Raw genomic sequence first — 24,189 nt, forward strand, 5'->3', positions numbered from 1 at the left:
AATCACTTGAACGTGGGAGTCAGAGCTTGCAGTGAGCCAAGATCATGCCATTGCACTCCAGCCAAGGTGACAGAGCGAGACTCCATCTCAAAAAAAAAAAAAAAAGTATTCCTTTTCTTTTCACATTTCTTTAGAGAAACAGGGTAAGGGCTAAAGAAGAGTACAACTGAAATATGTAACCAGATTCAGAACCCCTGCAACACAAAGAGAGATTAACAGTTACTGAACCTTGTGGTACACACATTCAGGAGCGCATAGTTCCTGCTCTAGCACAGGGGTTGGCAAACCTTTCCTTTTCTCTATAGGGCCAAATCTGCCACTGTGGCACAGCATACATAACATGTAAATGAATGGGGGTGACCTTATTTGGCTCACAGGCCTTAGTTTGTGACCCCTGATTTAGAGAATTGATGATAAGGATAGCATGGGATCCTGTAATAAGACAATCTAACCTGGTTTTGAGGAAGTGACTTTAAACAAAGACCTTAAGAGTAAGGAGGAATTAGTTCAGCAGAGGAGCTGGCTTCTTTGGAGATGGTTTGGGGAGTGATGTCGGAGACGTGTGCTTCTAGCACAACACGTGTACTGTGGCAGGTACAGAGAAGGCCCAGGAGAGGCAGAATGGTTCATAAGGGTTGGAGAAGTCATAAGGATCTAGGCACTGGGAAGCCATTGCAGGGTTTTAAATGTAGAACTGAACTTAATCTACTTGCTAATCCAACAAAAACTTATTATTTTCTGAGATGGGGTCCTGCTCTGTCACCCAGACTGGAGTGCAGTGGTGTGATTACATCTCACTGCAGCCTCCACCTCCTGGGCTCAAGCCATAATCTCACCTCAGCCTCCCAGGTAGCTAGGACAAATACATATACATATACACATATATTTTTTTGAGACAGAGTCTCGCTCCATTGCCCAGGCTTGGAGTGTAGTGGCACGATCTCAGCTCACTGCAACCTCTGCCTCCCAGGTTCAAGCAATTCTCCTGCCTCAGCCTCCCAAGTAGCTGGGATTACAGGCACCCACCACCACGTCCAGCTAATTTTTTCTTTGTATCTTTAACAGAGACGGGGTTTCACCATGTTGGCCAGCCTGGGCTCAAGCTCCTGACCTCAGGTGATCCGCCTGCCTCAGCCTCCCAAAGTGTTGGGATTATAGGCGCGAACCACCATGCCTGGCATAAATATGTATTTAATGAGTGCCTACCACACGCCAGGCACGTACAAGACTAGGTCCATGCCCCTAGGACGCCCGTATTCTGGTGCAGGAGACATATTGGCAACAAATAAAATAAACCTTGCTCTAAGAACGAAGAAGGAAATGCATATTCTCATCTCATCTAAAGTGAGTTTACTTAGGCTGAGATGTCAATAGGTAGGATATGACCTGTAGAAGTAGGAGGAGAGGTTCCAATAGAGAAAGTGGGCAAGAACATGGTATATAATAGGTGATGTCCTGAGGCTGATGGCACTAGAGCATGGTGAAGGCAGCAGTCTATGAGGGAGAGGTATGCTCAAGCAGGGCGTAAAGGCCACGGAAAGTCACTGGAGAGTTTTAAGTAGGGAAATGACATGATCTGCCCTGATCCAATTCCGTTACATGGAAAATGAACTGGAGGAAGATCTGAGTGGAAACCAGGGAAAACTGAAGATACTGTTGTGGTAGCCCAGGCAAAAGATGGTGGTGGCTTGGAATAAGGTGGTAAAAGTGAAGATGGAGAATAGAAGACAGATTACAAAAACATTCTGGAAGTGGAAGTGACAAGACTTACTGAAAGACTGGGGAAGAGGAGTAAAAAAGCAGAAGAACAAAGATGATTCTCAGAGGTCTATCTTTGGTAACCCTGCGGATAGGAGCACCACTCAGTGAAACGGGAGGATAAGGTTTGCAATGATGAGAAAACCAAAACTTTCTTTTGGTTATGTTAGCTTTGGGTGCCTAAGAAATATCCAAATGGAGATAATTAAACAGGCATTTTTGACGTGTGATTCTGCAACATAGAGGAGAGGGCTGGACTAGAGATTTAAACTTTGGAGTTGCCAACTTTCAGGTGGTAATTAAAGCCATGGGGCTGAGTTACCTAAAGGGAAGCATGTAGAAGGCTCAGGATTCCTGTGAGAATTCCAACATATGTAGATATACATATATTTTGAGATGGAGTTTTGTTCTGTTGCCCATGCTGGAGTGCAGTGGCACGATCTCTGCTCACTGCACCTCTGCCTCCCTGGTTCAAGTGATTCTCCTGCCTCAGCCTCCCAAGTAGCTGGGATTACAAGCGTGTCGCCATGCCCGGCTAGTTTTTGTATTTTTAGTAGAGATGGGGTTTCACCATGCTGGCCAGGCTGGTCGTGAACTCCTGACCTCAAGTGATCCGCCCACCTCGACCTCCCAAAGTGCTGGGATTACAGGCATGAGCCACTGCGACCAGCCCCAGCATTTAGACATTAGATAGAGAGCAAAAGTGGCTAGCAAATGAGACTCAGAAGGAACAGCCGGAGAAATGGAGAAAATCCAAGAGTGAAATGTCAATAAAGCCAAGATGAAAGTTTGGAGGCAGAAGTAACTATGTTGAATATTGCAGAGACAGAGGAAGATGAGAACAAAGTATCCATTGGATTTGGCAACATAGAAGTCACTGGTGACCTTGATAAGAGCAACTTCAATGGAGTGGGCAAAGTAGATGTGGTGGCACTTGATTACTAGAAGCTGCCTCAGGAGGACTGCTTGAGCTCAGGAGTTCCAGGTGGCAGTGAGCTATGATGGGGCCACTGCACTCCAACCTGGGCAATAGAGCAAGACCCTGTCTCCACAAAAAAAAAAAAAAAAAAAAAAAAAAAAAATGGAGTGGGCAGAAGAGAAGCCAGATTGGTATAAAATGAAGAGTGAATAAAAGGTGAGAAAGCTGAGTTGGTACAGGTAGAAATCTATGAATGGAAATTTAAAAAATTGGCATGGTAGTTGGAGAGGGATGTGAAGGATACCAGAACATAATTTGTATGCTGATGGGAACAGTTTCAGGGAGAGACAGGATTTGGTGACTGATTTTATTGGGAAATAGTGGACAGGAAGGAAGACAAGGATTACAGGCAGGACTGATGGTAGTGCCATTTATTAAGGTCAAGAATATAGAAGCAGGGCAAACGTATTTGCCTACAAAGATCATGTTTCCACCACACTAGGTAGGCTTTCAGAGGAAGAACTGTAAAATTTGACTAAGCCTCTCCAGACGGTACCACTTTCTGATGTAATTAATCTCCTGATGAAGTTAAAACCTCTTAGAGTTGCAAGGCTATGCTAATCCAATCTAGCAGCCACACAAGCCAAGTGAATAAAAATGTACTTGTACTGGTGAAAGGGACATTACTCGTAAAAAAGGGCTCTAAATTCACAGCTGATGGAAGAGCAGTTATGTTTCTGTAATCAAAACACTGAAGACTTACAAACTGGTAACTTCCAGATAAACAGTGGAACCAGACATTTTTCCGAAGAAATTAATCAAATTCAATATTGTTTACACTCCCTAACGCTCATTAATGATGTAGCTTCATACACCCTTGTTACTTTTGATATTACAGTGAATTTCCACGGAAGTATTTTCAGAGATCTTAGCCCTCTGAAATAAGTATCAGTTCTTGCAACAACCCAGGAAAATTAACTTCTCCAGCTGCTTCAAAGGAGTGCCTGAGGAGAAAGGTAGAAACTAGAAGATGGAGTTTTGACTTAATAACTAATTTTGATGTTCATGATAGGCCTCTGGCAAACGTTTGAGGAAATGAATCTATAGAGAATGGACGGGCTTTAGGACTTCTACAAGACCTTCGATCTTTAGAAACGGATGAAGGATGCCACCATCTACAAAAAGTTCTATTTGTATTATTCAGCAATATGTAAAGAGCTGGAATTTGGCATCGCCCTCTAGCCTGATGGCCGAGCTGCTGAAAGCTCCACAGGATTCATATCCCCAGAACAAACAACTCGATCACCTGATCCTGGCTCAGAAGCCCCAGGTCCCTTCCATCCCCAATCCTTTTGCGTGGCCCAGTTTTAAAAACCTGCGGAGAGAAGGACGGGATGCCAGGAAGCCTGTTGATTCAACGTGCCACCCGATTCACGGGTTCCGGGTGTCACTGGGCTGGGAAAAGCTTTCAGACTCTGAGCAACTACAGCGCTTTCCTCCTCCTTCCCCCCATAGAGCAGGGAAGGCCAGGCTCCCCCTTCTTCCCGCATACGGCTCCCCACTGCCTCTTCCCTTACGTGACCAGGCCCTAGGAGCCCGGTTCCCCACCTGACTCCTGCGAGAAACACGCTCTCCAGTCGGAACTTTACCTGTCTGAAGCCCGCCGCTCCTCCAGTGCGCTAAGCCCCCACCGAGGAAAATGGAGTCGTCGGACCGAGACTGGGAAAAGATAGTACGGACCCACCGCACGGCCCCTCCGCCGCCACCGCCGCTGCTGCTGCGTCAACGTGCTACGTCATTTCCGGCTCCCTGTCACCGGGAGTGGGCGGGCCATTTCTTGTTCTCTCTCCCGCTCTCGGGAGCTTTCGTCCCGTGGGTGCGAAAGGTAACCGAAGCGGCTCAGGAAGGCAGCTGTCACTGAGCCCCTGGAACAGAGCGAGAGTATCGTAAGTAACCAGGCTCAGCCGGTTTCTCAGGCCGCTCTAGTCAAATAAACCATAAAGATCAGACTCGGGCTTCTTCACTTCTTTCTCTCCGTGGTTTCGCCATTAGCTTCCGGTTCCGGGGAGGAGCCGAGTTTTCTTCGAAGATTTGGGGCTCCGCGATACAGCTAGGATGGCTGTAGTACCTCTGCTGTTGTTGGGGGGTTTGTGGAGCGCTGTGGGAGCGTCCAGCCTGGGTGTCGTTACTTGCGGCTCCGTGGTGAAGCTACTCAATACGCGCCACAACGTCCGACTGCACTCACACGACGTGCGCTATGGGTCAGGTAATGCTGGGGACCGGGCTCGGGTGGGCTAGGGAGGCCTCGGAGGCTCTGGAGGGGCGAGGCCTGTAGAATATCTGACAGTGTGGTCTGGGAAAGTTAGGGGTTCCCTGGGAAGGTTCCTCAGGTCTAAAGAGTCGGAGAACTGAATTGTTCTAAGGCATCTTAATCGCAACACCACCTAATATTTGGTGAGCTACAGGCCAGGCACGTTACCTATGTCCTTTTTCCGATTATTAACATTCTTGTAAGGTGACAGTATTGTTATCCTCATTTCACATATGAGGAAACAGACGCAGAGAAATTAAATCGTTTATTCAAAGCCTTGCAGTTAGCAAATGACAAAGTCGGGGTTCTATCCAAATCTATCCAGGTTCGAAGCCTGCTTTAGAGACAAGAAAATTACAGTAAGTGCTGTGTCTGAAATTTTAAAGTTACAGTAAGTACTGTCTCTGAAACTTTAAACTCCAAGAGCTCACTCGTTGACTACAACCCTTTGTCTTCCAGCTCTTCTGCATCTTACACTTGCTCCTCAGTTTCTATCTTTGGCCCCCTTCTACCCAAACCTTAACCTCCTTCTTGTAAGAAACTTGGAGCAGTGACAGGAATTGCAGAGAAAACTGCTTTTTTTTTTTTAAGCGTTTGAAATTAAAATGTTTAGTAATAAATTATTTGTGGATTCATTCAGCATAGGTCTTAATGAGTTCCTACTACATGGCTAGAATTGTACTACATACAGGAGATTTGGTGGTGATAATCAGTCAAGAAAATTACAATATAATAAAAACAGACTAAAAAAAGAAAGTCTTATCTGCCTGAAAAAAAAAGATAAAGTTAAAAAAAAAAAGAATGAAGGTCAGCTAGTGAGATGTGAGAGGCATCTAAGATAGCTGGTAGATTTCTGTCTTGAATGACTGATGATGCCGTTTGCTGAGGGAGGAAAGAGTTCTGTCAGGTGGGCTAGTCTGGTTCATGATTCCCAAAACCCATCTGATCAGTCAGACTAGGCAAGGACATGAATTATCATCACTGCGATGTCTTAATAATTCTAGCACCCATTCAGTGAACACCTACCATGTTGTCAGGCTTATTTTTTACTTTGTTTTGGTTTCCTACTTTGGATCTACTGAATTAGAGTGGAGGTGGACAGAGGCTTGGCAGTAGCAATCTGTAGGTTTAAAAAGCTCTTCAGGTGGTTCTGATGGACAGCCAGATTTGGAAACCAGGTTCAGTCCAGAGCTCAGAAAAGGGATCTGTGCTGAGCCTGAGATACAACATTAAATATAACATCCTGTACAGACTGTGGTTGAAGATGTCAGGGTCGTAGATGAAATTGCCCAGAATGAACTGTGATTCTCTATCTGGGATCAATTTGAATAACTTGAGAAACTTGTTAAAAATACAAATGCTTTTGTCCTGACCCTCAACAATTGTTTAAGAACTACAGGTAGCCCTCTCCCTCTCCCTCTCTTCTCTCTTCTCTCTTTCCACGGTCTCCCTCTGTTGCCGAGGCTGGACTGTACTGCCGTGATCTCGGCTCGCTGCAACCTCCCTGCCTGGGGCTCCGTGATTCTCCTGCCCCGGCCTGCCGAGTGCCTGGGATCGCAGGCATGCGCCGCCACGCCTGACTGGTTTTCGTATTTTTGGTGGAGACGGGGTTTCGCCATGTTGGCCGGGCTGGTCTCCAGCTCCTGATCTCGAGTGATCTGCCCGCCTCGGCCTCCCGAGGTGCTGGGATTGCAGATGGAGTCTTGCTCACTCAGTGCTCAGTGTTGCCCAGGTTGGAGTGCAGTGGCGTGATCTCAGCTCGCTACAACCTCCACCTCCCAGCCGCCTGCCTTGGCCTCCCAAAGTGCTAAGATTACAGCCTCTGCCCGGCCGCCACCCCGTCTAGGAAGTGAGGAGTGTCTCTGCCTGGCCGCCCATCGTCTGGGATGTGAGGAGCCCCTCTGCCCGGTCGCCCCATCTGGGAAGTGAGGAGCGCCTCTGCCCGGCTGCCACCCTGTCTAGGAAGTGAGGAGCGTCTCTGCCTGGCCGCCCATCGTCTGGGATGTGAGGAGCGCCTCTGCCCGGCTGCCACCCCGTCTGGGAAGTGAGGAGCGCCTCTGCCCGGCCATCACCCCGTCTGGGATGTGAGGAGCGTCTCTGCCTGGCCGCCCTGTCTAGGAAGTGAGGAGCGCCTCTGCCCGGCCGCCCCGTCTGGGAAGTGAGGAGCATGTCTGCCTGGCCACCCCATCTGGGATGTGAAGAGCGCCTTTGCCCGGCTGCCACCCCATCTGGGAAGTGGGCCGCCCATTGTCTGGGAGGTGAGGAGCGCCTCTGCCCAGCCGCCCCATCTGGGATGTGAGGAGCGCCTCTGCCCGGCTGCCACCCCATCTGGGAAGTGGGGAGCACCTGGCCGCCCCGTCTGGGATGTGAGGAGCACCTCTGCCTGGCCGCCACCCCATCTGGGAAGTGGGGAGCGCCTCTGCCCAGCCGCCCCATCTGGGAAGTGTGGAGCACCTCTGCCCGGCCGCCCCATCTGGGAAGTGGGGAGCGCCTCTGCCCGGCCGCCCTATCTGGGAAGTGGGGAGCGCCTCTGCCCGGCCGCCCCGTCTGGGAAGTGGGGAGTGCCTCTGCCTGGCCGCCACCCCGTCTGGGATGTGAGGAGCGCCTCTGCCTGGCCGCCACCCTGTCTGGGAAGTGAGGAGCGCCTCTACCCGGCCGTCCCATCTGGGAAGTGAGGAGCGCTTCTGCCCGGCCACCCTGTCTGGGAAGTGAGGAGTGCCTCTGCCCAGCCGCCCCATCTGGGAAGTGGGGAGCGCCTCTGCCCAGCCGCCACCCCATCTGGGATGTGAGGAGCGCCTCTGCCCGGCCGCCACCCCGTCTGGGAAATGAGGAGCGCCTCTGCCTGGCTGCCCCGTCTAGGAAGTGAGGAGCGCCTCTGCCCGGCCGCCCATCGTCTGGGATGTGAGGAGCGCCTCTGCCCGGCCACCCTTCGTCTGGGAGGTGAGGAGCACCTCTGCCCGGCTGTCCCATCTAGGAAGTGAGGAGCGCCTCTGCCTGGCCGCCCTGTCTGGGAGGGGAGGAGCGCCTCTGCCCGGCCGCCCTGTCTGGGAGGGGAGGAGCACCTCTGCCCGGCCTCCCATCATCTGGGATGTGAGGAGTGCCTCTGCCCAGCCACCCAGTCTGTTAAGTGAGGAGCTCCTCTGCCTGGCCGCTGTGCAGTCTTCCAAGTGTGAAGTGACAGCCTTTCTGCAGGTGTACCCAACAGCTCCGAACAGACAGTGACCATCAAGAATGGGCCATGATGACGACGGCAGTTTTGTCGAAAAGAAAAGGGGGAAATGTGGGGAAAAGAAAGAGAGATCAGATTGTTACTGTGTCTGTGTAGAAAGAAGTAGACATTGGAGACTCCATTTTGTTCTGTACTAAGAAAAATTCTTCAGCCTTGGGATGCTGTTAATCTATAACCTTACCCCCAACCCCATGCTCTCTGAAACATGTGCTGTGTCAACTCAGGGTTAAATGGATTAAGGGCGGTGCAAGATGTGCTTTGTTAAACAGATACTTGAAGGCAGCATGCTCATTAAGAGTCATCACCACTCCCTAATCTCAAGTACCCAGGGACACAAACACTGCGGAAGGCCGCAGGGACCTCTGCCTAGGAAAACCAGAGACCTTTGTTCACATGTTTATCTGCTGACCTTCTCTCCACTATTGTCCTATGACCCTGCCACATCCCCCTCTCCGAGAAACACCCAAGAATGAACAATAAATACTAAAAAAAAAAAAAAAGAACTACAGGTAGAAACAGATGAAGGCCAGGCATAGAACTTTGGATAATCCCAAGGTATAAGGATTTGGAGGAGGAAGTGAAAGGTTGAATAGAAAGCAGAAAATGTAGGAGACAAAATGTAGACCATGGTTTAGTGAAGCATGGCTGTGAGGACCCAGAGAGCTGTAAGGCAGTAACCAGAAGTAGGAAGGGAGACTTGGTTTGCCTTTTCTGAAAAAAGATATAATAAAGTCATGAAAGGAGCTGATAGTTGGCTACATTTACCCGTGTAACTGGCAGTGACACAATTATGACTCATTGCAGCCTTGACCTCCTGGGCTTAAGCAATCCTCACATTTCAGCGTCCTGAGTAGCTGGGACTACAAGTGCACCCCACCACACCTGATTAATTTTTTGCATCTTTTGTAGAGATGGAGTTTTGTCAGTTGCTTAGGCTTGGTCTTGAATTCCTGGGCTCAAGCGATCTGCCCACCTTGACCTCCCAAAGTGCTGGGATTGACAGTGAGCCACTGTGCCCAGCCTCTTTTTTTTCTTTTAAATTATAAAAAATTTTTTTTAGGCTGGGTGTGGTGGCTCACATCTGTAATCCTAGCACTTTGGGAGGCTGAGGCAGTTGGATTGCTTGAGCCCAGGAATTCGAGAGCAGCCTGGGCAACATGGCAAAAACCCATGTCTACAAAAAATAGAAAAATTAGCCAGGTGTGGTGGCAGGCGCCTGAAATCCCAGCTACTTGGGAGGCTGAGGTAGGAGGATCACCCGAGCCTGGGAGGTCAAGGCTGTGGCGAGCTGTGATCGTGCCACTGCACTCCAGCCTGAGTGACAAGAGGGATCCTGTATCAAAAAAAAAAATACATATATATATGTATATGTACGTTTAGAGACTGCATTTTGCTATGTTGCTGAGGCTGGTCTCGAACTCCTGGACTCAAGGGATCCTCCCCTCACCTTCCCAAAGTGCTTGGATTACAGGCATGAGCCACTGTGCCAGACCTCCAAGGATACATTTTGTTTTTGTTTTTGTTTTTGTTTTGAGACAGAGTCTTGCCCTGCCACCCAGGCTGGAGTGCGGTGGTGTGATCTCGGCTCACTGCAACCTCTGCCTCCTGGATGCAAGCAATTCTTCTGCCTCAGCCTCCCAAGTAGCTGGGATTACAGGCGCATGCGACCACGCCCAGCTAATTTTTATATTTTTAGTAGAGACGGGGTTTCACCATATTGGCCAGGCTGGTCTCGAACTCCTGACTTTGTGTTCTGCCCACCTCAGCCTCCCAAAGTGCTGGGATTACAGGCGTGAGCCACCGTGCCCTGCTTAAATAATACGTTTATAATAATTGACCACTTATGGGAGTTGGGAGCTGTAATGGCTGCTTAAAGTTGGCAACATAAAGTAGTCTCATTTTAATTGTGAAATACAAAAATTTTTATTGTAATAGTTAATGAACATAAATAATATTACAAACATGTTAAAATTATGTGATTAGACACATTAGGGGCTATCCAGGCTAGTGTGTATAGGTTACCACTGCCTGTGCCTCAAAAAACTCACATAGATTTGTGCCTTGGATATCCTTTGATGCAAATTCTTAGAATTTTCTGATATGACATACCCTTAAGTATACTTTATCATATAATAACTAGTATTATGTGGACACAGTTTATTTATTTATTTTTTTGAGACGGAGTCTGGCTCTGTCATCCAGGCTGGAGGGCAGTGGCGCGATCTCGGCTCATTGCAACCTCCACCTCCCGGGTTCAAGCGATTCTCCCACCTCAGCCTCCCAGATAGCTGGGATTACAGGCACCCACCACCACACCCAGCTAATTTTTGTATTTTTAGTAAAGATGGGTTTTTGCCATGTTGCCCAGGCTGGTCTTGAATTCCTGGGCTCAAGCAATCCAACTGCCTCAGCCTCCCAAAAAGTGCTAGGATTACAGGTGTGAGCCACCACACCCAGCCTAGAAAAATTTTTTTTTATTTAAAAGAAGAAAAAGGCTGGGCACAGTGGCTCACCGTCAATCCCAGCACTTTGTGAGGTCAAGTTTCACTCCCAAAGTGCTGGGATTACAAGCGTGAGCCACCACGCCCAGTACGTTTTGTATTTTTTATAAATATTTTAATGTTGTAGAAGAAAAAATATTGCCAAGCATAGCATTTTTCTCCCCACCCCTTCTTACCTGTTTTATGACACAGGGCACAATATTGGCCATAGGCAAGAAGGGTGAGGCTGAGCTCACTTGCCGTTTTTTTTTTTTTTGAGGAATGGGTACCAAATTTATTTGTTAATTTCTTGCATTTGAAGTACACAGTCACATCCTTGGCCTAAAATTCTTTGCCGTAGCCCTTCACTGTGACACAACTGCAACCAACCACTTTACAAAGTTTTCCATGTCTATCAGTTTTACAAAGGCTTAGCCATGTCTCTGGTTTCTTAGGTCATCAACCTTAATTGGGTTGATTTGGTGTTCGGCACAAAGGGCCACCCCTAGCTTGACATACATAGGCTCTTCACATTTGGATGCAAGCACACAAAGATGGGCTTGGTCCTTGTCTAAGGCTTTGGCAGCTTTGCAGGTTCCACCTGCTAGGCCATCATGGCTGAGGGCGGTCTTCAGTCTCTTGTAGAGCAGTATTAATATCCATTACACCTCCAGCAGCATGTCTTCCTTGGTCATGGTGGTGGGTTACAGGTGAAGGTGAATCTTGAGCGCACTCAAGCTTCTGTCTCTGAGCATGTTGTCCATGGCAGAGAAAGAGAGTTGCCTTTCTTTTCTTAACTGCAGGTAGTGGGCAGCAGTCAGTGACAGGTGTAACCTCTGTGGATGACAGCAACAGTTACTGGAGGATACGGGGGAAGACTGCCACAGTGTGTGAGAGGGGAACCCCCATCAAGTGTGGCCAGCCCATCCGGCTGACACATGTCAACACTGGCCGAAACCTCCATAGTCACCACTTCACTTCACCTCTTTCTGGAAACCAGGTGAGGTGGCTTTCGGTGGATCGTTGCTGCTCTGCATTACTCAGTGGGTGCTTGTTTGATCTCTTGGTTCTTAAATGTTTCTTTTCTAGGTGTAGATGTTCTCTTTTGTGCAGACCTGGGGAAATGGCTCTATTTTTGTGTGGGTTTTTATTGTTTTTGAGACGAAGTCTCACTCTGTCACCCAGGCTGCAGTGCAGTGGCATGATCTTGGCTCACTGCAACCTCCGCCTCTGGGTTCAAGCAAGTCTCCTGCCTCAGTCTCCCAAGTAGCTGGGATTACAGGCGCATGCCACCATGCCCGGCTAATTTTTGTTTTTATTTTTATTTTTTTGAGATGGAGTCTCACTCTGTCACCCAGGCTGGAGTGCAATGGCATGGTCTCAGCTCACTGCAACCTCTGCCTCCTGGGTTCAAGCGGTTCTCCCACCTCAGCCTCCCGAGTGGCTGGGACTACAGGTGTGTGCCACCACACCTGGCTAATTTTTTTTTTGTATTTTTAGTAGAGATGGGGTTTCACTATGTTGGCCAGGCTGGTCTCGAACTCCTGACCTCGTGATCTGCCCACTTCGGCCTCCCAAAGTGCTGGGATTACAAGTGCAAGTCACCGCGCCTGGCCTGATTTTTGTATTTTTAGTAGAGATGGGTTTTCACCATATTGGTCAGGCTGGTCTCGAACTCCTGACCTCAGGTGATCCACCCGCCTCTGCCTCCTGGAAGTGTTGGGATTACAGGCATGAGCCACTGCGCCCAGCCGGCTTTGTTTTATAAGTGTGAAGAAAGTTGTTTCTGGTCAAAGTGGAGACAACAACTAAACCAAATCAAGAAATGGGAAGGACAGACAGACTGGGTATACATTAGCATATCATGAGTTCTCATATTCTGCAATAAAGAAACCCAATGTTTTCCAACTTGCAGTGTTTTTTTTTCTTTTTTTAATGATGCTAACTAGTTACATTAGGAAAATAGATTTGCTTTTGTGTCACTGTTTTTTGTTTTTAAACAGGGTCTTGCTCTGTCACCCAGGTTGTAGTGTGATCTTGCTCACTGCAGCCTCAGCCTCCTGGGCTCAGCAATTCTCCCACCTCAGCCCTCACTACAGGCTCACGCCACCATGCCTGACTAATTTTTGTATTTTTTTTGGTAGATACGGGGTTTTGCCATGTTGCCTAGGCTGGTCTCAAACTCCTGAGCTCAAGCTATCTGCCTGCCTCAGCCTCCCAAAGTGCTGGGATTACAAGCATAAGCCACTGCACCCAGCCTTGTGCCACTGTTTTAAGCCTTGAGTTGTCAGGGAATGTGGACACCTTAATGACTCCTTCCCTGTCCCCAGCCCCTGTATGCAGTTTTCCCTATTAACATCTTACCTTCGAAGGGTAAATTTGCTATATTTAATGAAGCAATACTGATACAGTTTTATTAACTAAAGACCATAGTTTTTTTCTGATTCCCTTGTTTTGTTTTGTTTTGTTTTGTTTTTTGAGACAGAGTCTCGCTCTGTCCCAGGCTGGAGTGCAATGGCGCGATCTCAGCTCACTGCAACCTCCGCCTCCCAGGTTCAAGCTATTCTCTTGCCACAGCCTCCTGAGTAGCTGGGATTACAGGCGCCTGCCACCACGCCCGGCTGATTTTTGTATTTTCAGTAGAGACGGGGTTTCACCATGTTGTCCAGGTTGGTCTCGAGCTCCTGACCTCGTGATCCACCCACCTTGGCCTCCCAAACTGCTGGGATTACAGGCGTGAGGCCTCCGTGCCCGGTCCCTTAGTTTTTACCTAATGTTCTTTTTCCATTCCAAAATACCACATTACATATACTTGCCATGTCTCATTAGGCTGTTCTTGGCTGTGACAGTTTTTCAGGCTTCCCTAGTTTTTGATGACCTTGACAGCTTTGAGGAGTGCTGGTCAGGTGTATTGTAGATTGCCCCTCTGTTGGAATTTGTTTTTCTTGTGATTAGACTGGACTTATAAAGGGTTTGGGAGGAAGATCACAGAGGTAAAGTGCCATTTGTATCCCATCATATCAGGGGTACATACTATCTTTATGATTTATGACTGTTGATGTGGACCTTGATTACCTGGCTGAAGTAGTGTTTGTTCGTTAGGTTTCTCCTGTAAAGTTATTCTTTCCATTTTCCCCCTTTCCATGCACTTTTTGGAAGGAAGTCACTATGTGCATTTCACTCTTACAGACTGGAGAGTTATACTCTGTCTATATTAGGGTGGAATCTCTACATATTTTATTTGGGATTTTTCCATATTGGGGATTTGTCTCTTTTCCCCAATTTATTTATTTATTCAGTTATTTACATTAGTATAAACTTATGGATAGTTTATACTTCGTTATAATCTAATGCTACTATATTTTGTTGCTCAAATTGTTCCAACTTCGGCCATTGGGAATTCTTTCAGCTGGCTTTGTGTCCATTGGCAGTATCCCATTGTGTTTTTGTGTATATGTGCCTGCACTTTAAAGCACTTCTTTCCTTTCTGGCAAAGATGCTCCAGGCTCATCTTGTTTATTTCTTGCTCCAGTACTAGAATCAGCTATTTCTCCAAGGAGCTCTGCTTCCTTTTATTGGAGAATGGTATTAAAACCAAGTTCTAGGCCTTATGTAAGCTTGTTGCTACTGGAGTGTTTCTTTTAGGCCCTCTCACTTGACAGAATAAATAACTGTAGGCCAGGCGCAGTGGCTCACACCTATAATCCCAGCACTTTGCGAGGCAGAGGCGGGTGGATCACGAGGTCAGGAGTTCGAGACCAGCCTGGCTAACATGGTGAAACCCCGTATCTACTAAAGTACAAAAATTAGCTGGGCATGGTGGCGGGAGCCTGTAATCCCAGCTACTTGGGAGGCTGAGGTAGGAGAATCGTTTTAACCTAGGAGGCGGAGGTTGCAGTGACCCGAGATTGCACCATTGCACTCCAGCCTGGGTGACAGGGCGAGACTCTGTCTCAAAAAAAAAATTAAAAAAATAAAGAATTGTTACCTGTGTGTGCTTACTCATGTATATATACGTATCTATAAATTTTTATTTGCATAGCCATCTGTATCTATATATATTAAGTTAAATGAGCTTTCTTTTTCTTTTTTTTTTAAGATGGGTTCTTGCTGTGTTATCCAGGCTGGAGTGCAGTGGCTACTCACAGGTGTGATGATAGTGCACTAGAGCCTCGAACTCCTTGGCTCAAGCAGTCCTCTTGCCTCAGCCTTCCAAGTAGCTGGGGATACAGGCATGCCCCACTGTGCCTGGCTAGTGTTCTTATTGATGTCTGTAGCTGTAATCCATTACCACATAGATCGTCCTAGCCTCCTCCCTGTGCTAATTTGTAAATTCCCACTCCAACAGTAAGATACCTTGTTCCTACCGTCTGCCATCCATGTATTGAACTTCAGTTCAGTTCCAGTATACAAATATAGCAGTGTCAGAATTACATACTGGTACCCTCCTGGGAAACAATTTTATCAAGTAGAGTGTACACACACACACACACACTTCTGAAATAATCAGTAATTTTTTAATTGCCATCGTATAGAAACTGAATATTTGGCCTTAAGGAAGATGGGATTTAGATGAGGAATAGAATATAGAGAACTTGCTTTCTCTCTCACTGCCTTATTAGAAAGAAAGAAAGAAAAGAATGTAGAAAACTTGCTATGTTTTGCTCAGTTAATATTTGCTATCTCATTTAATTCTCACAGTTGCTCTGTAAGGTGATATTGTGATCATTTTATAGAGGAGAAAACAAAGGCTCAAAAGATTTACAGAAGAAGGGATCAAGTTGAGATTCAAGGTCAGCCTGACTCCCAGAGTCCATTCCCTTTTGAACTTGTCATCAGGTCATTTAAAATCTAGTTAAGAGAATGAAGCAGTAATATTTAAAGTCAAATAACAAGAGATATAAAGTATTTTAAGGGCAGAATGTGGTGGCTCATGCCTGTACTCCCAGCACTTTACTACGCTGAGGTAGGTGGATCACTTGAGGCTGGGAGTTTGAGACCAGCCTGGTCAACATGGTGAAACCCCCATCTCTATTAAAAAATACCAAAATTAGCTGGGTGTGGTAGCACATGCCTGTAATCCCAGCTATTCTGGAGGCTGAGGCATGAGAACCCAAGAGGTGGAGGTTGCAGAGAGCCGAGATTGTGCCATTGCACTCCAGCCTGGGCGACAGAGCGAGATGCTGTCTCAAAAAAGTAAAGTATTTTAAAGCCAGCACGGTGGCTCACACCTGTAATCCCAGCACCCTGAAAGACCAAGTGGGGAGAATCATTTAAGTCCAGGAGTTTGAGGCCAGCCAAGGCAACACAGTTGCCTACAAAAAACTTTTAATTACCTGGGTGTGGTGGTATATGTCTGTTGTCTTAGCTACTCAGGAGGTGAGGCCATAAGACCACTTGAAGCACTGCACTCCAGCCTGGGCAACAGAGCAAGATCCTAACTGTTTTTTTTTTTTTTTTGAGACAAAGTCTGACTCTTGTCATCCAGGCTGGAGTCCAGTGGTGCAATCTCGGCTCACTGCAACCTTCGGCTCACGGCAACCTCCGCCTCCCAGGTTCAAGCGATTCTCCTGCTTCAGCCTCCCGAATAGCTGGGATTACAGGCGCCTGCCACCACACCTGGCTAATTTTTGTATTTTTAGTAGAGATGGGGTTTTACCATGTTGGCCAGGCTGGTCTTGAACTCCTGACCTCAGGCGATCTGCCCGCCTCGCCCTCCCAAATTACTGGGATTACAGGCATGAGCTACTGTACCTGGCCACGATCCCAACTCTTAAAAAAAAAAAAAGAAATTCTGTTTTAACACTGTAATAGAAAATATAAGGCAACTATAGTATTAATTGCAAAATAAGTGTTTGGACCATAATCTTTTTTTTTTCCTTTCTTTTTGATGCCATGACTCAGATAAGAACCATGGACCATAATCTTATAGCAACGAATTTTTTTCCTCCTACGTCCTTTATGTCTTTCGTCTTTTTCCATGGTTCATGGTTTATTTTAAACAACACTGGAGTGGCCGGGCGCGGTGGCTCATGCCTGTAATCCCAGCACTTTGGGAGGCTGAGGCGGGAGGATCACCTGAGGCTGGGAATTCGAAACCAGCCTGACCAACATGGAGAAACCCTGTCTCTACTAAAAATACAAAATTAGCCGGGCATGGTGGCACATGCCTGTAATCCCAGCTACTAGGGAGGCTGAGGCAGGAAAATCACTTGAACCTGGGAGGCGGAGGTTGTGGTGAGCCGAGGTTGCGCCATTGCACTCCAGCCTGGGCAACAAGAGCGATACTCTGTCTCAAAATAAATAAATAAATAAATAAAATAACAACACTGGAAAGCAGCTGAATTTTTTTTTTTTTTTTTGAGATGGGGTCTTGCTCTGTAATCCAAGCTGGAGTGCAGTGGTATGATCACAGCTCATTGCAGCCTTGATCCCCTGGACTCAGGTGATAGCTGTAGTAGCTGGGTGCCATAGGCATGTGCCACCATGCCCAGCTAATTTCTTTTTTTTTTTTCTTCTTTTTTTTGAGACAGAGTTTTGTTCTTGTTGCCCAGGCTGGAGTGCAATGTTGTGATCTCAGCTCACCGCAACCTCCGCCTCCCGGGTTCAAGCGATTCTCCTGCCTCAGCCTCCCGAGTAGCTGGGATTACAGGCATGTGCCACCACACCCAGATAATTTTGTATTTTTAGTAGAGACAGGGTTTCTCCATGTCGGTCAGGCTGGTCTTGAACTCCTGACCTCAGCTAATTTCTTTTGTATTTTTTTTAGGGATAGGGTTTCACCATGTTGCCCAGGCTGGTCTCAAACTCCTGGGCTCCAGTGATCTGCCCTGCTCAGCTTCCCAAAGTGCTAGGATTACAGGCATAAGCCTGGCCCCTCTGATTTTTTACTTCAAGGTGGCCTTCTTTTTCTTCCCATTGCCTCCCACCCCTTTTCAAGCCCTTGTCAGCCATGCTAATGTTACTACCTTCTGTATTTTCTAGGAAGTGAGTGCTTTTGGTGAGGAAGGTGAAGGTGATTATCTGGATGACTGGACAGTGCTCTGTAATGGACCCTACTGGGTGAGGGATGGTGAGGTGCGGTTCAAACACTCTTCCACTGAGGTACTGCTGTCTGTCACAGGAGAACAATATGGTCGACCTATCAGTGGGCAAAAAGAGGTGCATGGCATGGCCCAGCCAAGTCAGAACAACTACTGGAAAGCCATGGAAGGCATCTTCATGAAGCCCAGTGAGTTGTTGAAGGCAGAAGCCCACCATGCAGAGCTGTGAATCTAGAGGCTCTGAGCCACTGTTAACGCACAATGTTCACAGACGTCTGTTGCTGCCTCACCTTGGGATCCCTGCCACAAGTTCCTTGGGCAGTGGCCATGTCACCATTGAGATGAAGATAGACAACAGAAAATAGTGGCTGTGTTTGGAAGCTTCAGCCCTGCACATTTGAACTAGTCACTCTCCCAGACTTGCGTGGGTCAGTTCTTTCTGAGTAGAGGACTTGCTGGTAAAGGGGCAGATACTTTTTATTCGTACTGATAAAACAAACTGAGGGGAACATCCCTCTTAGCTGGGAAACTTTTACTCTTCAGGAGCTTGGCATCATGGACTGTTAATGTATGTGATTTTCCCCCTATTTTCTCTCTCCAAAATGATAAAAACAATAATTTTATTATGAGTCACTGTGTTGTTATTTATTAGGTGTGCTATTTCATTAGCTGCTTAATCCTTTGAGTCCTAAGACTCTTTGGAGACGCTATGAAGCTCCAATGTGGGCCCTTTTAAGAGCTTTACTTGCATACAAACCTTTTCTCCCTCTACTTTGACTTCTCTCCAGGCATCTCATCTTTAATAGATCTTTGACTAATTATAGCTAAAAACTCTCAGAGTATACAGCATAATAAATAGCCAGTGAAATGTTTGCTTTGTATCTGTTACTGCAGATGAGAAAAAGGGGTAGGGGTAGAAAGAAAGAACCAGTATTTATTCACTGCTAAATACTAGGTACCATATTATAGATCTTTTTATTTATTTATTTATTTTTAGACAGAGTCTCGGTCTGTTGCCCAGGCTGGAGTGCAGTGGCGTGATCTCGGCTCACTGCAAGTTCCACCTCCTGGGTTCACACCATTCTCCTGCCTTAGCCTCCCAAGTAGCCGGTGCTACAGGCACCCGCCACCATGCCAGGGTAATTTTTTTGTATTTTTAGTAGAGACAGGGTTTCACTGTATTAACCAGGATGGTCTCGATCTCCTGACCTCATGATCCGCCTGCCTCAGCCTCCCAAAGTGCTGAGATTACAGGCGTGAGCCACCGCACCCGGCCTATAGATCTTACCTCATTTAATCTTCACAGAATTCATATAGGGTAATACTGCATTTTTATCAGTGCAGCAGTTGAGTAACTGCCTGAATTTTTTTCTTTTTTTTAATTTGAGACAAGTTCTTTGCTCTGTCACCTAGGCGGGAGGGGCACAATCATGGCTTATTACAGCCTTGACCTCCTGGGCTCAAGTTGATCCTCCTGTGTCAGTTTTTGATTTATCATAGAGATGAGGTCTCACTATGTTACCCAGGCTGGTCTGGAACTCCTGGGCTTAAGTGATCCTTATGCTGTGTCTTCCCAAAGTGCTGGGGATTACAGGAGTGAGCCACCATGCCTGGCCTACTGCCTGAATTCTTTTTTTTTTTTTTTTAAGATGGAGCCTCACTCTGTCACCCAGACTGGAGTGCAGTGGTGCAATCTCGGCTCACTGCAACCTCCGCCTCCCAGGTTCAAGTGATTCCCCTGCCTCAGCCTCCTGAGTAGCTGGGACTACAGGTGCCCGCCACCACACCTGACTAATTTTTGTATTTTTAGTAGAGATGGGGTTTCACCATATTGGCCAGGCTGGTCTTGAACTCCTGACCTTGTGTGATCCGCCCACCTTGGCCTTCCAAAGTGCTGGGAAAACAGGTGTGAGCCACCGCGCCCGGCCTGAATTCTTAAAACTAATAAATCATTTTGGAATAGGAATCCAGCTGTTTCTGACTCAGGTTTTTTTAAGTGCACTACGATTGTGTTTAGCTTTTGGAAAACAAATCCTGTTTTTTGGACAAATGTAGATATATCTTTCTCTAAAAAGGTGGATAGAAAACTACTTTTGTCCTCTGCCTACCTGATTTCCTCCTTTCCTGTGTCAATTGCAGAAAATTTGCTCCTGTAGCTTTCAATCATGGTATTGGTGAACGGAGATGGCTGCCATCTGCTGGAATTTCAGTGACTAGCAGGCTTTTTTATTTTTAGAAACTTCCGGGTTTTGTTCTTTTTTTTTCTATTTGTTTTGTTAATGTTGAACATTTAGAGACACCATTTCTGTGCCAAATATGGCCCGTGACGTTAAAGGACTTGGTCTCTTTTACAAGGGTTTGTGGTCTCAATAAATGGAGGCCATGAATTAGTTGAGCTCCACTGTTGCCTCAACCACCCCCCACCCCCGACTCCCTGCCTTTATTCCACTTCACTTGTGTTGATCCCTTAAGATCTCTCCAGAAAGAAATAGACAAATCATAAAATCAACATTTTAGGCTATGAGATGGCTGGGAGTAGGGCTGGTAACAGTCAAGGGAGAAGGAAGGAAGTGACAGGAATCTTGGTTCAATAAACAGATTGGATAAGATGAACCAGAGTAGGGATATGTGCTGCACGGCACCCCTCCTTGACTTGGACAGAGGTTTTCAGTGAATTGGGCCTTCCCAGAGCATTCGGAGGACATACCCTGGGGGAAGGCTGCAGATGACGAGGAAGATGACGCAAATACAGTGCTTGAGAGGTAAGTATGACCTTGAAACAGCGTTGGAGCTCTTGGGGAGATGTGAAATCACTGAAGAGAGGAATAGATAAGGGAGGAAACAATCAGAGGAGTGAAAGCAACTTCGGGCAACACACAGGTGAAAGATGAAATGGTGTTTTATCTGAGGGAGCCAAAAAGAGAGGCTCTGAGTAAAATCTTGAAGGATATATATGGAGATTAGGACGTGGGAGCGAAGGGGTATGAAAAGACATGACCTCCTCCGTAATACTTATTTTGAAACCGTCAGGATTTCCTTAGCTTGTGCTGTATCAGTAGATCATCATTCAGATACTGATCCTTAGCAGCACAGTAACGCTGAGGGACCTTTGTCCTGTTCTCTCATTTTACAGAGAAGGAAGCAGGCAAAACTATGTATTGTCTATTTTATGTAATTATGTTTGCTTCCCAGATAAACTACACAGAAGGAAGCAGGCAAAACTATGTATTGTCTACTTTATGTAATTATGTTTGCTTCCCAGATAAACTATTTTTTGCTAAAGGGCAAGAAAAATATTCACTACTTCTGCAGTATCTCCCCCTCTCCTCCATCAGGGCCCAGTTCGTGCCGTAAGTAGATGGACCAGAACAGTGTTCAAACAGTAAATGAAGTAAAAACTCATTGGCCAGGAACCGTGACACGCGTCTTTAGTCCAAGCTACTCAGGAGGCTGAGGCAGGAGGATCCCTTGAGCCTGCAGGAGTTCGAGACCAGACTGGGCAACGTAGCGAGTCCTTGTCTCAAAGAAAAAAAAACAAAACAAAACCTCATTAGTTTCCTCTGTGGATGGAATGAGGCGGGATTTTTGAGGCCTTTTAATTACCTCCTAGTTTCTGCCTCAGTAATTTTCAAACAGGATCTTGAATAAGATGGGAGTGCTACCACGTCTGACCAGGGGTTAACTTCCGCAGAACCCTGAGTCCAGGCCTAAGTGGCTAGGCGGACTCCAACTCCCCTCAAAGTGAGCTCCCCGGACCGAAATGAGTCAGCCAGGTCCACCGCCAGCCCAGGTAGTGGGCCCGGACTCCGACCCCCGCGGGTCCCCGAGCCCCGCGGTTCCGGGCACCGTGGGGTGCGCCCGGGGCGTGTTTCAGCTCTTCGTCCGCTCCCCAGCGCCCTCCTCCCGGAACCACGCCCGCTCCTCGCGCACGCAGCCCGTCGGCCCTGCAGCGTCGTGGGACAGGGCGGGACTGGGGTGGGAGGCCGTTGGTTGGCCGGCGGGCTGCGGAAGGCGGGGCTCGTGTGCGCACCAGCGCGTCCTCGCTCAGCGTTGCTCCTGCGCGCGCAGCTGGTCGGCCCGCGGCGGTGCTGCGCGGATCCGGCGTCGGGGCCCGGCATGGCGGGGGCCGGGGCCAAGCCGGGCCGGACCCGGACCTAAATGCCTCTGTTCTTCGCGCTGTTGGTCTTGCTGCTAGTTGCGCTTAGCGCCCTCTTTCTAGGCCGGTGAGGGTTCCCGGCCGTGCCGGCGGTGGGAGGGAGGGGGCGGAGAAGAGGAAGAAAGACTGAGGAGGGGGCGCGCGCCTTACTGAGGCGCGTGAGGCAGAGTGGGTAGGGTGGAGGGAGGGGGCGCGCGGCGAGGGGAGGGATCGTGAGGAGGCGCGCGGCCCGAGCTCCCGGGGATGGGCTGCGAGTTGGGGAGACTGAGGAAGCGGGCGGGGTCTGAGGAAATGCTGAGGCCAGGAACTGAATAGGAGTGTGAGGAAGGGGCCTGGTTCAGTGGCTTCCCTTTCCCCCTCCACCCGCCCCTGCATGTCCCTTTCGCCAAGCGCGAAGGGCATCTGCAGCATCGGTCTGGGGAGAACAGCATTCGAGCTGCCGGGTCTGACCTCAAAGTGCCTTCTCGTGGATACCTGTCTGGAGGGTGGGAGCAGGAGACAGACAGACCCTCTGGGGAGTGTGATGGCACATCTGACAGAGCCGCCTCCGCTTTGACTCTTGCTGGGGTCTTCTCTCTCTGCCTATGGGATTCATAACAATTTGAGGGATTTTGTTTTTGTCTCCAACTTAGAGGGTGGAGTTTCTGGTTTCATCTGGGTGGAGGGGTCAGTCGGGAGCTAGGATCTTGATCAGCGTGGCTGAATGTATATGACAGAGTGGTGCTTTGGAAGAAAGGAGAGTTGCTCAGATCCATTTTCAGGACACGACCTTTTGCAAGGCTTTGTAAGACCAGCAAGGGGTGAGGGAAACCGTCATTGGAAAAAGGTCCTATGAATTAACAGGAATTTTTCTGCAGGTGGCTAGTGGTCCGGTTGGCCACCAAGTGGTGTCAGCGGAAGCTGCAGGCGGAGCTAAAGATTGGCTCCTTCCGCTTTTTTTGGATCCAGAATGTCAGTCTTAAGTTTCAGCAACACCAGCAAACAGTGGTGAGTTCTGGGAAACTCTGGATATGTGTGTAGGGTTGATCCAATTGAATTTAAACTCTTAATTTCCTTTTTTTAAAAAAAGAAATCCTGGTGGCTTTTCTAGTTAATCCCAGCCTTGCCATTTCTTTGCCAAGATGATCTTAGAGCTAGTTGGAGAACGCTGCAAGTTGTTCAGTTAAAAATGTTTGTAGGACACAGAGTGTCCAGGGCACATAACAAAGATACAGAAGAAAGATAACAGGAAATCGAAGATTTTACTGTTCTAATTTAAGATGGGATTCAAGGCAACATGGCTATGAAAGAGAAATTCTAATAATCCAGAACATTTCCTGGCTTGTCAAGCTGCTCGTGGCTTATTTAGCAGCTAGCAGACAAAGCTTTCTCCCTCACTGTTCTAGGAAATTGATAACCTGTGGATTTCCAGCAAACTCCTTAGCCATGATCTTCCGTGAGTACCCTATATTCTCACTTCTCCCCTAGAAGAGTACTTTGGAGTTGGTGTTTGCAGAGTGACACTCTTCTGCAGAGGCATCACAATCCAAGGAGGAAGGGAGGTTGTTGCTGAAGTCTTCCTGTTAGCCTGGGTGCCATTGTGTTGTGAGGAAGATATTGATAACTGCTATGAAACTAATCTCTGTGATTTGAGCTATATTTCTAGGAAGGATGAGAAAGTGAATGTGAGGGTGGGGAATAGACTGCTATGGGAGGGATGGACCTGGTGGCAGTGAGATTTCTCTTCTGGGCAGACACTATGTGGCATTGTGCTTTGGAGAAGTGCGTATCAGAACGGACCTACAGAAAGTTTCTGGCCTGTCTGCCCCATTCTCCCAGAGCGCTGGGGTGGATCAAAAGGAACTGTCCTTCAGCCCATCCTTATTGAAGATCTTCTGCCAAGTGAGACAACTTCTCCTGCTATCCTGGACTGTACTTTGGCATGGTTGGCTTTGGAGTTATGGGTAGATTTTTCTACTATTTGTAGGGCATAATGCTAAGAGCTGCCCGTCTTTCTCATCTGGAAAGGAAGGGCAGTTCCTTAACATTAATTACTGTTCATCCTTGCTTCTTCCTTCCAGCTATTCTCCATTCATGTAGATGCTATAAACATCATGGTTCTCAAGGTGGATACCTCTGAGTCCTTATGGCATATTCAGATCAGTAGAAGCAGATTTCTTTTGGATAGTGATGGGAAAAGGTAAGCACTGGGGAGCAGAGGATCTAGCCGTCCTATTCTTGCCTCAGAGTTGCTTCAGGGCCTCCTTATCAAGGTGTTAAGTTCTCATTCTGTGCAGTTGGAGGAGATGCTAAG

At 47.6% G+C, this 24,189-nt stretch overlaps 3 protein-coding genes and 1 pseudogene across 3 annotated transcripts in view; 2 read left to right on the top strand and 2 right to left on the bottom strand.

The window, feature by feature from the left end:
• Window positions 1-4,493, bottom strand: part of SUPT6H (SPT6 homolog, histone chaperone and transcription elongation factor) — a 40,127-nt gene extending 35,634 nt beyond the window's left edge. Inside the window, exon 1 of the mRNA XM_004042004.5 lies at window positions 4,327-4,493. The gene's annotated coding sequence lies outside the window, so the exon portion shown is untranslated. The remainder of the gene's footprint in view (window positions 1-4,326) is intronic.
• SDF2 (stromal cell derived factor 2) lies at window positions 4,475-18,363 on the top strand. The gene is made up of 4 exons (XM_019026484.3): window positions 4,475-4,623; window positions 4,730-4,943; window positions 11,501-11,697; window positions 17,682-18,363. The coding sequence occupies exons 2-4, from the start codon at window positions 4,793-4,795 to the stop codon at window positions 17,967-17,969; spliced, it is 636 nt and encodes a 211-aa protein (XP_018882029.1). The 5' UTR covers window positions 4,475-4,623; window positions 4,730-4,792; the 3' UTR covers window positions 17,970-18,363.
• On the bottom strand, window positions 8,849-11,462 carry LOC109026733 (small ribosomal subunit protein eS12-like; annotated as a pseudogene).
• A 3,429-nt stretch (window positions 18,364-21,792) lies between the features above and the next one.
• The window catches only part of BLTP2 (bridge-like lipid transfer protein family member 2), a 30,692-nt gene continuing 28,295 nt past the window's right edge, over window positions 21,793-24,189 (top strand). The window contains exons 1-5 of the mRNA XM_055388675.2: window positions 21,793-21,963; window positions 22,754-22,883; window positions 23,282-23,331; window positions 23,630-23,777; window positions 23,957-24,075. Of these exons, the coding sequence (XP_055244650.1) occupies window positions 21,899-21,963; window positions 22,754-22,883; window positions 23,282-23,331; window positions 23,630-23,777; window positions 23,957-24,075 (512 nt within the window). The 5' untranslated portion in view covers window positions 21,793-21,898. The remainder of the gene's footprint in view (window positions 21,964-22,753; window positions 22,884-23,281; window positions 23,332-23,629; window positions 23,778-23,956; window positions 24,076-24,189) is intronic.

This window comes from Gorilla gorilla, chromosome 4 (assembly GCF_029281585.2).
Source record: "Gorilla gorilla gorilla isolate KB3781 chromosome 4, NHGRI_mGorGor1-v2.1_pri, whole genome shotgun sequence".
Classification (NCBI taxonomy): Eukaryota; Metazoa; Chordata; class Mammalia; order Primates; family Hominidae; genus Gorilla; species Gorilla gorilla.

Bases quoted from the DNA above. Each gene is read 5' to 3' on its own strand.
- SDF2 (XM_019026484.3), top strand. From the start codon at position 4,793: ATGGCTGTAGTACCTCTGCTGTTGTTGGGGGGTTTGTGGAGCGCTGTG. The intron at 4,944-11,500 runs GTAATGCTGGGG...TCTTAACTGCAG, and splicing joins CGACGTGCGCTATGGGTCAG to GTAGTGGGCAGCAGTCAGTG. The intron at 11,698-17,681 runs GTGAGGTGGCTT...TGTATTTTCTAG, and splicing joins CACCTCTTTCTGGAAACCAG to GAAGTGAGTGCTTTTGGTGA.